At 47.0% G+C, this 15,658-nt stretch overlaps 1 protein-coding gene across 1 annotated transcript in view; it reads right to left on the reverse strand.

Annotated features, from left to right (window-relative positions):
• The window catches only part of ADAMTS9 (ADAM metallopeptidase with thrombospondin type 1 motif 9), a gene marked incomplete at both ends in the record, with an annotated part of 79,846 nt that extends 64,578 nt beyond the window's left edge, over positions 1-15,268 (reverse strand). The window contains 3 exons of the mRNA XM_080625664.1: positions 111-397; positions 13,327-13,489; positions 14,675-15,268. Coding sequence (XP_080481790.1) covers positions 111-397; positions 13,327-13,489; positions 14,675-15,268 — 1,044 coding nt within the window. The remainder of the gene's footprint in view (positions 1-110; positions 398-13,326; positions 13,490-14,674) is intronic.
• Between the last annotated feature and the right edge of the window lie 390 nt (positions 15,269-15,658).

The raw sequence follows: 15,658 nt of genomic DNA on the forward strand, positions 1-15,658 counted from the left end.
TGGCCTAGGCAAACTGATGGTACTGCACATGAACACAGCAGAAAGTGTGCTCTGTCATGCCTAGAAAATGATCCATGGGTAAATGTACTCCTCCTAGTTGAATTACTCACTATTGACATTAATGTTAAGACATAGTGCTGTAGATTAGCTCCATGGTAGGCAACCATCCTGCTGTCAGCCACCACCATCACTTCCACAAACCGAGGATAGGAGAGGAACCGCTTTGTTCGTTTGTGGCTCTTCTTTTCAATGATGTTCCCAGTCTTGTTGCTATCTGCAGAAAATGAATTCACTTCCAGACTGTGTTTCAACGTCTCCATGTCAGATAATATACTGCTTTCTGCCCACTCTCTTCTCCAGTGTTTCCGCTTGTTCTTTTTGTGACTGTGTTCATGATCTATGATTGAAAAGCAGACAAAAACATCAAGTACAATCTGGAGTGAATAAAGTTAATACCACACGTCAAAATAGCTATTTCACTTCAATGAAGAGTTAGCAGGCTTGCTCCAAACAACTACCCAAACCAGAAGCACTCTGTGGAAGGCCACCATGTAATCCAACATCTAAGACTTTTCTTAATCTTTAAACTAACCTTACAGAAGTCAATGTCACTTCAAGGTGGACATTCCCATGAAGGCTTCCCTGCAGCAGAGCTGTCTCCTTGCCCATGCAAGAGGGATGGAGCCTGGGCTGCCGTTCAGTTTAACACGACGTGAGCCCCATGATGGTAATTAGCCACCGCAGTGACAGTGTGAGGATTCTGGGCACGTCCAAGGTGGCCAGGAAACCACAGGAAACAAAGGTCCAAATCCTGTATTTCTAACTCAGGCATGAAGGACGGCAGGATTTGGCCTTCATAGCAAAGCAATTATATATGATTTATTTCTGTCTCTAACAATAACACGGCTGGGCTTCAGTTCCCCCCCTCCCTTTATTATTCTGTGCTACAGGAATGGTAAAGGTCATCTAATAGCACAGCTGCCACTGGCTAAAGAATAGAATTCAGGAAGTTTCACATATACTGCTTTTGATATTCAATTAGGCCAAACATAAAAGCAGCCTGAAAATATACTCCATGCTGATACAAAGACGACAAAGCGAAGAGGGAGAACAGGCAAATAAAACATATGGAACGTGTACAATTAAGATTTACCATCTGATTAGTATGTAATTATAGCATTATTTAAATGTAAGAGCAAAATCAATCTTATTTGATGCCACTTAATTTTTAATCAGTTCATCATAGGAAGTAGCTAATTGAGTGTGATTCATCCATGAGAGACTGTTTGCTTCTGCATTTAATACAAAGCCAGATCTGAACTACTCATCTAAGACTCTAGGCTACAACCCTCACGGTCTTTGTAGCTTTAGCTTAATTTCATCATGGTGGTGAAAAATATCACATTTCCTTATCTGACCCACTGAGTAGGTTAGAGGAAGCATAATATTGGGGAACAAAGGAATACTCAATGCTCAAACAAGATCGAAATGATAGGAAACTTCTTAGCTATTTTTCCTGTGTAGTTTCCTCTTAGGATATTTTGTAATAATTTCCAAAAAAGGACGTATGGGCAGGCAAAGGGGGTCAGCCAGCTTCTACCTATCTGAAAAATACTATCCTTCTGTCCTATGTGTAAACAGATAATATAGTATTCAAGAATTAAATCCTGTTTGCTCTGCATTACCTAAGTCCTATGAATTCCCTTCTTGATATAATCCAGACCACCTTAATACAGCAGAGAGCCTGCAGTTATCTGACTAAGAATTTGAGAAAGCCAATAGCATTTGTGGTTATAATTGGATTGCCCTAGTTCCTCTGCACTAATCAATGGCCTTGTGTTGGCAAGGTTGGGCTCTTATGCTGGCACCGCTTCGTGGGCAACCATGACATTATCCTAACTCATTCAGTGCCAACCAGTGCAGGAAGCCAACTATACATACAAATAACTTGAAGGTGAGAAGAAGACCAGACTGAGGAGCAAGTGCTAACAGCCCTTCAACCAGCTCCCCTCCTCTCTGCACCCTCAGCCAGTCCCTTAAATTTTCCTTTTAAATAACCAACTTAAAAATAGAAGTGCTAAAGGAAAAATGCATTCAGGATGAGCAGATGACCAATAGAGCTCAAGTGAGGCTGAAGGCAAAGCTGCAGTGTGAAGGCAGAGCTCTGCACTATTCACCACCATAGCTCCATAGGGCCCCAAATGGAGCCATGGGGCTAAGGCATCTTCTCCTCCAGCCTCCCTGGCAGATGGCAACAGAAGAGGGAAAGGCAAAGGATTCTTTGAAGAGACACTAGTTATACAGAAGGTATTTGAGTTGTTGATATTCACTAGGCTTGCACTAAAATCTTGCAGCTAGTGTAGAACCTCAAGCTCCACTAAAACCCAAAAACCATGAAATGCCAGGTCTGATTCTAAGAGCCCCAACCTGATGCACTGTGCAGGACCACAGCCCAACACAGGCAGCTATGCCCAGCACAGAGGAAAATCTACCTTTTTCCTTTTGCAGAGATCTGGCACAGTGTCACAAAATCATTTAGGTTGGAAAAGATCCTTAAGATCATCGAGTCCAATTGCCAACCTAACACTGTCAAGTGTCAGTACAGTATCAGTGCACCTCCCCTGTCCAGCACATAGATCAAGTCAGCCCCATCATCCCTTCAAAAGCTGACATTATTTTCCAGGTATGGATCACTCCAACACTTACAGCACACTATTTGGACAAGTCACATACAGTGTGTTTGCCAGCCTAGTTACTGTAAAACCAAGCACAAGTGAGCGGGGGTGCATTATAAGTAAAGCCACTCCTGGACTTTGACAGTAGTGAGCTGTTATCTTCACCCATCTTTCTTGCATATAACTACACTCAGAGATGGTGCACATTCACCTGTAAAAAACTAAACACTAATGGAAGGGCACTGCTCTCAACCCATCCATAAAACCCTCACCAGCATTAATGGGAGTTGCATACAGGCACTGCCAGTACTCACTGTGCCTGGTGCTGCTGCTATCTTGCTCTGTCACAATGGCCACAGTAGCCATACCCTTATTGAATGGTGGAGCACACTGCCATTGAATCAAGCAGAAGTGAGATTTTCTCATGTTACAGAAGAAAAGTTCAGTTTTACAGTGACAGCTTCCTACTGCCACACACAGCACCAAAAAAGGGTGCAATGTTTTTCCACCTGGGTTTGCCTTTTTTTAAGTTTCCTATTGTGTTAATATATTAACAGAAATCAGGAAGAAGAATGGTTTGCTTGGCAAGCTCTCAATCTCTGCAAATGACCTTAAAAACATCTAGCTACACATGGCAGGAATCAGTTGGGTTGAAGCAATAAAACATTTGCTTTAATCTGCAAAAAAACCCAAAGCTCAATGGGTAGACCAACACTTTAAACCCATGCAAACTGAACATCAATAATTCAAGTACTGGGTGAGTCTATGCACTGATTCAACAGTTAATACTCATTCAAGAGGTGGCTAAAAGGCTGCTAGAATAATGCCCATTTAACAGCTCGCTTTACTAAGCTAGTCTATGCAGTTTGCACTGTCTTTAGACAGAGCTGGAGGTCTACGTCCATTTTTCTTTCTGCCTGGTTTCTTCTTTGTTATGTGGGACTTAAAAAGGAGACCCAACCCTGTGACAGGGATATTCCTCCTTGATGGCATCTTCCCACTTGCACTAGAAGCCTCAGACCAGTGCCCACTGAGCTGACTTATGGATGATTTCTACTGATTAATGGACTTTGAATCTATCCCAAGGGAGAGGGCAGGGGAGACGCAGGCCCTACATGAGTACTTTGCCTGCATGAAGGGGTGACAGGGCAGAGCCAGGGACTGCTTTTGAAATAGTAGCTATTGTTACGCTAAACCCAAAAATTAAAAGAAAGAGCGATCGCTTATCCCAACAGTTCTAATTCTTTCCATTTGTACATTAACTTGTCCTTGGAATAGAAAGCAATTTGCACAATTAAATAAGACATCTGACAATGCAAGCAATTCTAGTTCAGCTCCAAGTTCATGAGAGCTGCACATAGCAGGGGGAAAACAGCCACCAAAAAAGAGACATAAAAGAGATCATGAGGGGGGAAAATAATCTATTTCTCGAGCTAATAGCACTAACAACTACTCCAAGCTAGAAATGGAGCATGGTCCTTTCAAACTAACCTACTATCAGACCTTTCCTGAATGTATGACCTAGGATATTTAACACAAAGTTTGACGCTCAGTGGTTGGCCCATAGCACTCCTAGACCTGCTCTGATCCAGCTGCACAGATGATAAAACCATCGTTTGGAAGTTATTTATTGCACACCTCCAGTCAGTGTGTGACCAGCAGGAGCCACAGCAGCAAACCTTGTTCAAACGTTCCAGTACAAGCTACAGCTACAGTTGGCTGGTCTGAATTTGCTGCCTGTAGCTGATACAACAGCAGCCATTGAAGTGTCTGTCATCACTTGGAAAAGAGAGGCAAGAGGCAAAATGGGTCTTCTTCATACAGAGGTCAGACTGGCTGAAATCAAACCATGTTTTTAGGCTCTCTTTGCCAGGAAATGGGATCGAAACTGGCTCCTCTTGAAGACCCACACAGGTCCTAAGCTGGATCAAAGGATTTTTCTTAGCTTTAGGTCTGCTTTAATTCTCTATCAATATGTTTTATATCTCTATCTTTCTTTCAATATATCTACAGATACAGATATCCCTTTGTTGCCAGCAGCTTCTCAACAGGAATGGTAATGTGGGAGCAGCAAGTGCTATGACCTGCACCACACTGAGACAACTATGAGCAGGACTAATCCTGCCTTCCCTCTGGATAGCTCCATGGCTGCGCAATTGGAGCTGCTGCTATAGATAGAAAGGGGAAACAGGCTTTAGAGGTGAGATCAGTGACTACATCAGAAGGGAAATGAAGGATCAGGGCCAGCCAGTACCGAAAGAGAAAGATATCCTGCACCAAGAGTGGAAATGAAAGTTTGCCCAATTATTCTAATCTGCAAACCAGAAAGTGTTCAAATGCAAATTAATCTGAACCTATTTAACAGAGAGATCAACTGAAGTATCAGCCTTCATCAGCAAGAGCTGGACGAAACTGCATAGATCAGACCGTGAAACGGTTGGAACTATTAAAAATGCAGTAAAATATCAGACCCTTCACAAGTGCCACTATTAGAGAAATATGAAGGAGAAGTAGTTCAATTTTGCCCATATTGTTCATACTATGGTATGGGCTCAAAAGTGTTCCCTCCCAGGCTGTTCCAGGAGCATCAAAATAATGGGCTTCTACAGAGAAGTTTTCTTTGCTATTAAGAGAAATGTTTCCAGGAACAGATCACAAGCCCTCATTACCCAGGTACACCTTGATAATTTCTCATCTTCCTCCCCTTTGAGTTACATATGTACACTTTACTAAGTGGCTTCCTAGATCTCCAACTGGAGCAATGCTCAGACGCTCAGAAAGGTCCGTGTCCAGGAGCATGATGCTGAAGATGTCCCCAGTGTCAAGCCCAGAGCCTGGAATCTGTGTTTGTAGCCTATGAAAATACTCTTCAAGGCCAGAAAGCAACACTACAGAGCCATGAGCAGTTTAGAATGGCATGAAGCATCACTGATACAAAAATCAGCCACTGCCGCCTGCAGTGGCTTTGGCTATAAAGACTCAACCTTGGAGCTGCCAAGGCTCAAGGTGATGCTGAGCCCACCTATGTCATTCAGGGTGATCCTGCCTTTCTTCCTGCTGCTTGAACCAGAATGCTTGAGAACCATGGACTTGCAATTAGCACCAATCAACTCTCAGTAAGAAAATACTCTGTTGTTATACCATGCAAGCACCAAAGACCACACATACTCCAGACATTTCCTTTCCTGATGATGTATGTCAGAATGCATTCCAGCTTTAAAGAATTCTTTTCTGCCTAAGGTAAAAACTTGTACGTGAAAGCAGCTATCAATTTCACACAGTAGAAAGAAACCAGATTAATGAACAAAACAATAAATTGCCTCTGTAAGAAAGCAGATAGAAACATGTGAGCTGACCATGTGGCAGAAAATGATTCAAGATCATCTTACAGAAAAGAAATAACTAAATAACTGCACCTCACAACCGCAAGGCACAAAAGGACCATTGAAGTGGTTCAAAATTGGTTTAAGGTATGGTTGACAGAAAGCTACGGTGCTGAAAGTCATTTATATCAGTCCCATAATCCACTCGTTCAAGAGAAAAATAAACTAGCCCTGGAGAATGACTAAAAAAACATGGCAAAATAGCTTGAAACCCACCCTGATACTTTAAGTGGTTGGGTAGTTCACTAAAGTACATCCCAGTGTTTCATCTATGAGTAGACACGAATTTGAGCCAGGTTGTGGGTCACACCAGTATGAATATACCATGGGCACACTGACATACACTGGTGGTATTTCAGTACATCAGGAAAACAGGCAGAGCTGCTGCCTTTGGCACTGCCAGGGCTAATTAAACCTATTTGCCTGCAGAGCTCTAGAGGTTGCACTTGCTGAACCTGACTTCTGCTTTGCAAGCCACCGGAGCAGCTGAACTGCTAAGCTTGTTTGCTTGCTTTTAATTCAACTCCCAATGCATGACAGCCTCAAGTGCACCAACACGTTATCCATGTCCATGTCTAGTGATACCTAGGAGATACCACGCCAACAGGAACAACACTGGGATCACCGTAGCTTTGTACTAAACTCAGTGAAAGATCAAAAGGTCAGAAAAAAATCCCATTTGAAAGAAAGAAACTTCAACCAGTAATGACAATACAGACACGTGGAAAGAGAAACATAAAATCACTGAATGGTTTGGGTTGGAAGGAACCTTAAAGATCATCATGTTCTAACCCCTGCAATGGGCAGGGACATCTTCCACTAGACCAGGTTGCTCCAAGCCCCATCCAACCTGGCCTTAAACACTCCCACGGATGGAGCATCGCAGAAGTCACAGAATAGTCAGCCTGTTTACTTTCACTAGTATATGCTATGGGGTACAGATGGAAAGGACCAAACTGATACCTTCCTGCTTCTCCCACCTGCCCTTCTTCAGTGGATGTCCACACAGGTGATGTAAAAGTAGTTGAAAAATCACAATTACATCAATTTTCATTCCAGGAGAGTAATTTAACTCTTTTCACTTACCACGTTCAAGTTGCAAAACAATAACCAAGCAATAACGACTTGTTCAGCCACAATCTTGGTTTTCCACCATTAGAGTACCAAACTTGATACATTTTTAATACTAACAACAAGATAATTCATGCACCTCACTTGTAACTCAAATTGAAAAATTCTAAAACAAAACCACAGTATGGGATCTGCATTATTGGCTGCAATCATATTTTTTAACCAAAGTCAGTCTAATACCTTATTTTACTTGCCAGCACACAGCAAGATAGCACAAATATCCCAGCCTGATCCCTTCCTAAGTCAGTATGGGAAAAGCTTATGCTTGACATCCCAGGCCCATCTAACCAAGTACTAGTTGGCTGTTACTGTGCTATTACCTCAATAGGAAGCCAGAAATAGAATTAATTACATTAGCATATGGGACTTGTGACGTAACTCTCTCATTTGCCGGTTTGGGGAGGGAAGGAAACCTGAAATAATTACTATCTTACTATAAATTACAATTCACTTCCTCAAGATGAGAAACTTTTCTGATGGAAAGAACGAAGTCAATGTTTTACCCTGAGGCCAAAAGCAAAGCTGACAGCTTAAACAGACATTTGAAAGAGCACAGGGATTGCTCAACCTGGAAGCAAAGGCTTAGGAAAACCTCCCTGCAGATCTCCTGCAACCCCAAGGCTACGTGAGACCCAGCAGCACAGAATTTGCCTGAAGACCTGCCTGGAAACCAGACACCTAGAACGTGAAGTTCTGCTGGATGGAGGAGTTGAAAACCAAAGTAAGGTCACAGATAGAAGGAAGACAAAAGGTCCAAAAGGGACAGGAAAAATACAAGAGGGCTTTAGACCAATAGCTTGACTGAAAAGGAGCTGGGATTTCACCATGGACCAGTCACCAGAACACAAACATTGAGTCCTGTGGAAAAGGACATTTAAAATTTCTGCCTCAAACCTGATATAAAATAAGAATGTAACATGTATAAGTGATCTGAAGAATGAGTATGAAATTTTCCACCTCTGGCCTGTTTAGTCACAGGCCCCACCATTGCCAGTCCTAACACGCGGTATATACCTCAAACTGCAGCTCAGGCTGGAGAAAGAGCTTATCACCTACTTGAACCAACAAGAGACCATGATACATGGAAAGGGACGGCCTTAGCCATGGTGCCAGACCTCCAACACATCCTCACCCATGTCAACTCCTTGGTCACAGCACTGGTAACACATTAGCAGATCCACTCCCTATCAACCTCAACCTGGCCACTCCTCAAGCACATGGGAACACAGTGGCAGGACCATCTCCTCCTTGTGCCATGGGTTCATCAGTGACTCTTTGCATTTGGGTGACACTGGGAAAGAGATGACAACCATCTGTAAGGGCTGAGCAGGCTGATGCTAATTATCATGCAGAAAGAAGATTGCAGTCATGGGGCTGGCAGCACCATTTGCTTGCTCAAGACCCAGGGCAGCACTCCTTTGCTCTGGGGGCTCTCTAGTGTCACGTTCAGTGTGAAAGAGTTGTTACATTTACTATGAAAGGGTAATCTATTACAAATTACTCATTAATGCAACTGAAAAATCAGTGACATATTACTGATTAAGCCCATGTCATGCTAGCTCAGCAGCAAGACTTGCTTCACGCTGATTTGTCTTGTGCTTTTTACAGCAACCTTTTCAACACAACTTACACGCACACAGCTTCTTTTCTCCTCCTCACCCATATGAGTACACAGCCTTGCTTTATGGAGCTGAAGTACACATGTGCTGCCTCCTGAGTAGTCCAACCGCTTTAACACCTTGCAGCTAAATACCCAGCTGCAAATTTGAAATCCTTTTACATCCGTTTCTGGGAAGTGCTAAGCCTCCAGGCTGTGCCCAGCAGCTCTCTGTGCTGGTAATGCATACGGGTTTTGGAAAGCAACCTCAGCAGCGGAGTCACTGGGCTTTCCTACCTCTGCCGGCAGCCAGCTCTGCCCAGTAAGATCCGCTCTGTCCTGTGCTCCTCTGAGCCCGCTTCCAAAACCTCACCACCTCAGCACGAATTGCTGGAAGGCCTCTTTGCTCACTGCAGCCCCTTGGCTCTCCTCCAGAAACAGGAAAAGCTCTAATCATCTTCCTACTAGTTTGGCACCGTTGGAGTGTTATTGCTGCTTCTGCATGAGGAGTTTTGCCGGCGGTGAATATTCCCACTTTAAGCACTCTCATTAAGGAGCCAGGACTTAGTGCAAGATCCTCACACACAGCCTTGGAGCCCACGTCTGACACGCCAGCCTCAGAACAGGCATGGCTGACCAGCAACAAGTCATGGGAACAGCTAATGCTCACTGAAGATTTAGTCCTTGATTCATTCATCTTAGCCACTGGTGGGCCTTGAATATAAAAGAATTATGAAACAGGGAGGTATTTGACTAACAAAGATGGGAAGGAAATGGAAAGCACAGATCAGGAGAGCAGCAAAATGAATGCAGTGGGAACAAACAAGGAGCTGCCCCGAAAGAGTTCATTCAGGAGCACCGCAACAGGGTCACAGTAAAAGCAACAGGGAATTGGCAAAGTCTGGAGCAATGACATGGCTGAGCATGCAGCAGAACTGATGAGACAAGAAAGCCCGACTCTTGCATTTATAGTCATGGACACAAGGCAACTGTGGCTTGGTGCCACCAGGCAGGTGGAGGCCAATCTGTCTCAGAACAAGGGGTGGCCAACAAGCAGAATGGTTGAATAAGACTCAGTAAAACACTAATGCTACCCAAAAAAACCTGGAAGAGAAGAGCTTCAGAGAATCCAACAACCAAAATATACCTAAAAAACATATCAATGACAGAAAACGTGGGAAACGTGAGAGAAAGAAGAGGCAGCAGAAAGGGACACAAGATGCAGAGCAAGGGGTGGCCCATAGTGGTTTATTCAGGTGATGACTAGAGGCAGTGTTCCGTTGGCATCTGGAGTTGGACATCTCTCTGCTATACCAAACCTTTGGGGTTTCACATGGAAACCAGTGGGTAAGGCTGGCTGGTCTGCTCCTTGCAGGAGGTCAGACTGGATGAGGCGGTCAGACTGCTGCTGCTGGCCCCCCAGTACTGGCCAGCACAGAGGGACACAGCTGCAGGATGCAGCTTCGCGCCTTTTATCGTCAGAGTCAGATTGTCCCTCCGCGGGGCGCAGGAAAACTCCACTCTCCAGCTTCGCAATGAGCCACTTCCTTTTCTTCTTTTTTTAGGATCAGAATTTCTTTTCCCTTCCTCCTCCACCTCAAAAAAGCGGATATTAATAATTTGGATCGGAAAAGCTTGTTATCGTGAAGCGATGGGTGGTAGCGGCGCTGCACCTACTGACATCACGATCTCGACCTGGCCAAGTCTTCATCCCGTCAGGGCTATTCAGTAAAGCGCAACTAATTATTCTGCCAGATCCTTGACCAGATGACAAATTGATTCACGGTACTAACTAAAAGAAGGGAAGGAGGAGAAATTGCACCATTTCCTATGACTGAAACTACATTAACCTGTTACCCCAAGGAAAACTTTGTCAAAAGTTTTTATTGCAGTGGCTAAGCTATACGCCAGACGCTGAAGTGCATTGCCAGGAGAGCATGGTGTTGTGCTATGAAAGTTCATATGCAGAGCACAGTTTGCATTCGATATCCACCAGCGTTCAGAGAAGAAAGGCCTTTTTTCACAACATCTGCAGAGTATCTCATATGTCAGAGGACCTAAAACCGTTATCAGAAATGGCTAATTAAAACTTCTACAGAAAATCAAATACATGTTTTTCTAAGCTGACCTGAGGATGCTGAAAACCAAAAGCAACACCAGGAGACCACTGGAAATGAAAGCTTTTACTCAACCTGTCAGTCAACTCACAAGGGAAACTTTTCCTGGATACTGCAATAAGTCTATAATTACATCATCATGGCAAGGGCACACCAGTGTGTTGCTTATTAATCGTTTCCAGGAAGAAGACTATCAGAAAGTTGTTCCTAATAGCCCCACTGCCCGCCAATGCAGGCTCCCTTGCTCACTGCAGGGTGGGTACCAAAGATTTCCTTTTCATTAATTTCCTCTTTGAGCAAATTTCAATCCCTGCCAGAAGCCTACAAAGCAAATGCACCTTTTCACACGTTCTTCTCACTGGATTCACACAACTACCTACAGCTCTAACAAGCTCCCCCAGACTCTCATGAAACCATTCTTCTCTGCTAGGAGTGACAGATGCACCCTGTTCAATACAGTGAGTGCTACCAGATTTTGGTTTTTCTCCTCTGCTCCAAGGACATGTGAGATACTTTCTTTCCACCAGATTCAGGGGGAACACTAAGGTTCAGCATTGCTCAAGCTGCCCTGCACTTGCTACTTAAATTAAGTGACTGAGACTTCTTCACAATACATCATTCTGTTTCAAAACCTTGGACAATGGTGAAAGAGGAAGCAAGAGATGGAGAGAAAGAGGACAGGAGGACAAGTAAGACTGTCACACCTATCTGGAACCTTAAACCTTGTATGTGAGAGGCAAGATCTTCTCCCTCCACTACATGAAGCAACTGAGAAGAGCAAGGAAATAAAGATAAGCAAGAGGCAAAGCATGTTGGAAAAGAGGAGAGAGATATACACCATATATATAATACCATAGATGGAGCATTATTCTTGTAAATCATGATCCAGAAGAATAATACCCTCAATGGAAGCTATGACACAGTGGGGTGAAATACAGCAGACTGTTATAATGGCACAGAGTGAAGTTCACAAGCCAAAGCCAGAGCCCTCCCAGCTACCTTCGATTCAATGAGTCCTGTGATCTGCTGCTCCGTTCCTCCAAGGGCTACTGATGCAATGTGCCAGATTCCGTGTTTCTTTCCAACTGTTCTGAGTCTCCTGCATCTGATCTCAAAGAAGGGAGCAGAAACAGCTGGAAGAGAGAAACCAGAATGGCATAGTCCAGCAGCAACCCTTGGAAGAACAAACAATGATGGCCTTGTGAGAGGTACCATTGTCCCCCAGCACGTATGCCTGTATGTGGACATGTGTCCACATGTCTTCTAGAAGAAAAACATGTTCCTAGTGCATCAGCTCTGGCTGGTCACAGAGCACCAGAGCATCTTCTGAGGTAGCACGATCAGTTCAAGCTGAACAGACCGACAACTCAACAGCACAGCCACAATCCACAGTCATGGGTGCCAAACAAGTCACACGTGTTAAATGAAGCCTGAATTTGGCACCACGCTTCTCTTCCAGTGGTACCTTTACTCCCTGAGTAACTCCACCTACTTTGCAGCACATGAGTGGCTTGCAGCCTGCACAAGGGAAGCCAGTCAAGGTCTACTCTGTTTAGACTTTAAAGCTCCTGCAGATCTAGCTGCAGGCCAAAGGAGGAGGGCAAAACAGTAGGTGAAACAGGAGAGAACTTAGTTATTTGCTGCCAAAGGAGAGGATTAGTTGTGAAAATCAGGAAGTCAATGAAGCAGAGAGCAGCAGGAGGCCACTGCAGATAACAGGGACAGTAGGAGAAAGGCTATTGCTCACCAAGGCAAGTGAAGGGGAGATAAAGCTTTGTGCTCTTTCATATGTGTGATGACTAGAAAGAGGGAGTGAGGAGGTCAGGGAGATGGTGCTGGTGGAGAAAGGGCCACGATGGAAAAAGGCCTTTGAAAATGAACCATGGAAAAATGATTAATAAGGGAAGAACTGTCAGGCTTGGTGTTAGGACCTTCTCATTTCCACTAGAAAGAAATAACACATTGCAAATCACAAACACATTTGGGAAGGGAAGACCAGGAGCACAGCAAGACCAAGAAGTCATTTAAAGGACAGAAAGAGAATTTCAGAGAGAGAACAAATTAGATTAGGATGGTTAGGAATTACACGTAGGAGAGGACACAAAGCAAGTTGAAATGTTCATGGGATATTTAAGGCAAGACAGCCCAACGGATCTCTTGCCAGCCTCAGCAGGGATGAAACGGAAACTTAACATTTTTCCTGACCACAACTTCCTTCTAACCCATTACTAGGAAGCATAGGCGCACCACATCTCTCCAGGACAGCAGTACCACCACGAGCCTGGTCCTAGCTCACACAGTACCATTTCTAGAGGGGTCCCTCAACTCCACATCCCATGTGCCCCACCCAAACCTACTGTTTTTACTGCATGAGTTCCCTTTCATAGGTGCCAAGTCACCAAGAGCAGTAACAGAATGCATACCTGGAGTGTCGCAAGTCTGCCTGTCCCCTGAAGAGTTCATTGGAGGTGTCCGGTGTCGGTAAACTAGATGTGGTTTATTGTGCTCTTCTTCATACTCCTGTTCTTCGAGTGATAGCAGTGGCTCTACAAAATAGTCCCCATCATCAGACTTGAAGGTGCCTAGCTGAGAGGGACCAGAGAGGAGCAGGGGGTTAGCTTTGGGCAATGACAAACCACAGAGGAGGACTACCCAACGCAATGAGTGGTTAACGAGGGAGTGCCTGGTTCTGCAGTGACCCATGTGAGCTTCAGGTCCCATCACACCAACACCAGGCTGCACTGCACCCTGCAGCCATCCCACTGCAACTTACGGAAAGCAAATTACTAATCCATAGGCCAGAAGCACAAGAGAGGCATGACTACCAGACCCTGTCCCTATGCCATTTACCACACCACCCCTACCCAAGGGGAGATGGTGCTGCAGTATGTTGGAGGTCTCAGTGCAACTCCATCTGGTTGTGCTGGTTTTCATACAACAGCTCTCCCTGAGACAGGCTTTCAACACACATGTAAGGACCAGAGGGAGGTGTCCAGCCACTGAAATCCCAGCTCATGATAAAATACCAACACCCCTAGTTGCATGTGACTATGAACATAGGGATTTGGCGGGTAAACAAGATATCTAAGACTAAAAGCCATCCTACACTGGGATGCATGACCAGTAACTGGTAGGGAGGCATGCCCATGCACACACACGTGCAGTAGCCGGGGTGGACACACCCAGGGGAGCAACCGACCAGATGGAAACCAGCAGAGACAGCCCTGGGCACATCTGGGACAGACACCCAGGGTGCTATAAGGCACCAGAAAGGTCAGCCCTACCGGGACCTTCTCCTCATTCCTTTGCTAACATCCTCCTGCAAAGCAGGGCACCAAGAGGGGCTGCCAGGCAGCGTGCCTTCATCCCCCGTCGGGCCATGCCCTGGGGTGCAGGACGGCTCTGGGGTCTGCGCTGCGGGGAGCCTCCGTCACTCCTTTGCAGCGCTCGCCCTCCTCCGGGACCAGGAGGGTGTCCACGCCCGGGGTCTGACCCGCTGACCTTCCCGCCGGGGTGCCGCTGGGTGGCAGTTTTTCCTCCCAAACCCGCGGAGCACCCGCTGCCGGAACCCGACGGAATAATAAAAGCGGGGTGGAAGAAACCCCCGACAGAGGAGAGCCGATCCCGACAGCCCCATTTCGCGGGCGGAGGGAAGGGGCCGTCCCCATCCCAATGCCCACCCCTCCCTCGTCCCGCTCCTCCTCCGTGCTTCCGCCCCGGCGCGGCGCCGCTGGGCGCCCGGCGGGGCCGGGATCGGGACGCGGGTCTCACCATCCCGGAGCAGAGGCTGATAACGGCGGTGTGCCGCGGGCGGGCGTTGACGTGCCCCCGGTAGAAGCAGTGCTTCACGTCGGCGTCGGCCGCCTCGGCGTACAGGCGCCGCTGGTCGGCGGCGGGCTCTCCCAGGAGGCTGACGGTAAAGAGCGGGGCGATGAAAGCCGAGCTGGCCGTCAGGTTGAAGAGGAACTGCTGCCCGAAGGCGGAGAGCCTGTAGTGTGCCTTGGGGGAGGCGGCGGAGGCGGCCATCCAGGCGTCGGGGGCAGCGCTGGTGCTCCGCCGCCGCCGCCTGAAGTGGACATCGGTGGGGAAGGGCTCGCCGAACTCATTCACCCGGGTAGGAGTCACGATCTCGTACTCGCTGAGCTTCTCCAGCAGCTTGGCTGCAAGGGAAGAGAACCACACGCCCCTGAGTGGGGAGGCCGAGCCCCCCACCCCTCGGGGGGGCATCACACCAGCACCCCCCCAATACCCCAACCCCAGCACCCTCTTACCTTGCCTGGGGTGCAGCTTCTGCCTCCTCGCTCCTATCCTCAAGCCGTCGATGAAGAGCGTGGTGAGTGCCAGCGCCAGCGGCGCCAGCTGCATGGTGCTGCGCGCTGTCCTCAGAGGAGAGCAGCCTTCCCCGCTTCCCTTGGCTCTTCTTTTCCTCCTTCTTCTTCCTCTCGTCGCCTTCCCCCACCCCCCCCACCCCCCTTATTTTTTTTATCCTTACTTTTTTTCTTCCTTCTCGCCCCCTTCTCCCCCCTCCCCGCCCCCCCGGAGCGCGGCCGGGGGAAGGCGCCGGAGCCGGGTGGCGTTAGGGGCGGGCGGGCCGGAGGGGCGCGGGGCGCCGGGGGCCGCGCATGGTGCGCGGGGGGCGGACGGACCGGGACCGACACCGACGGGCCGGGACGGGGGATCCGGCCGCCCGCCCGCCTGCCTGCTTCTCCCTCGCTTTCCGCCTCTCCCCCCGTCGGGCTGGTGGCCGGGGCGCTC

The sequence above is a fragment of the Psittacula echo genome (genome assembly GCF_963264785.1).
Source record: "Psittacula echo genome assembly, chromosome: 9".
In the NCBI taxonomy this organism is placed as follows: domain Eukaryota; kingdom Metazoa; phylum Chordata; class Aves; order Psittaciformes; family Psittacidae; genus Psittacula; species Psittacula echo.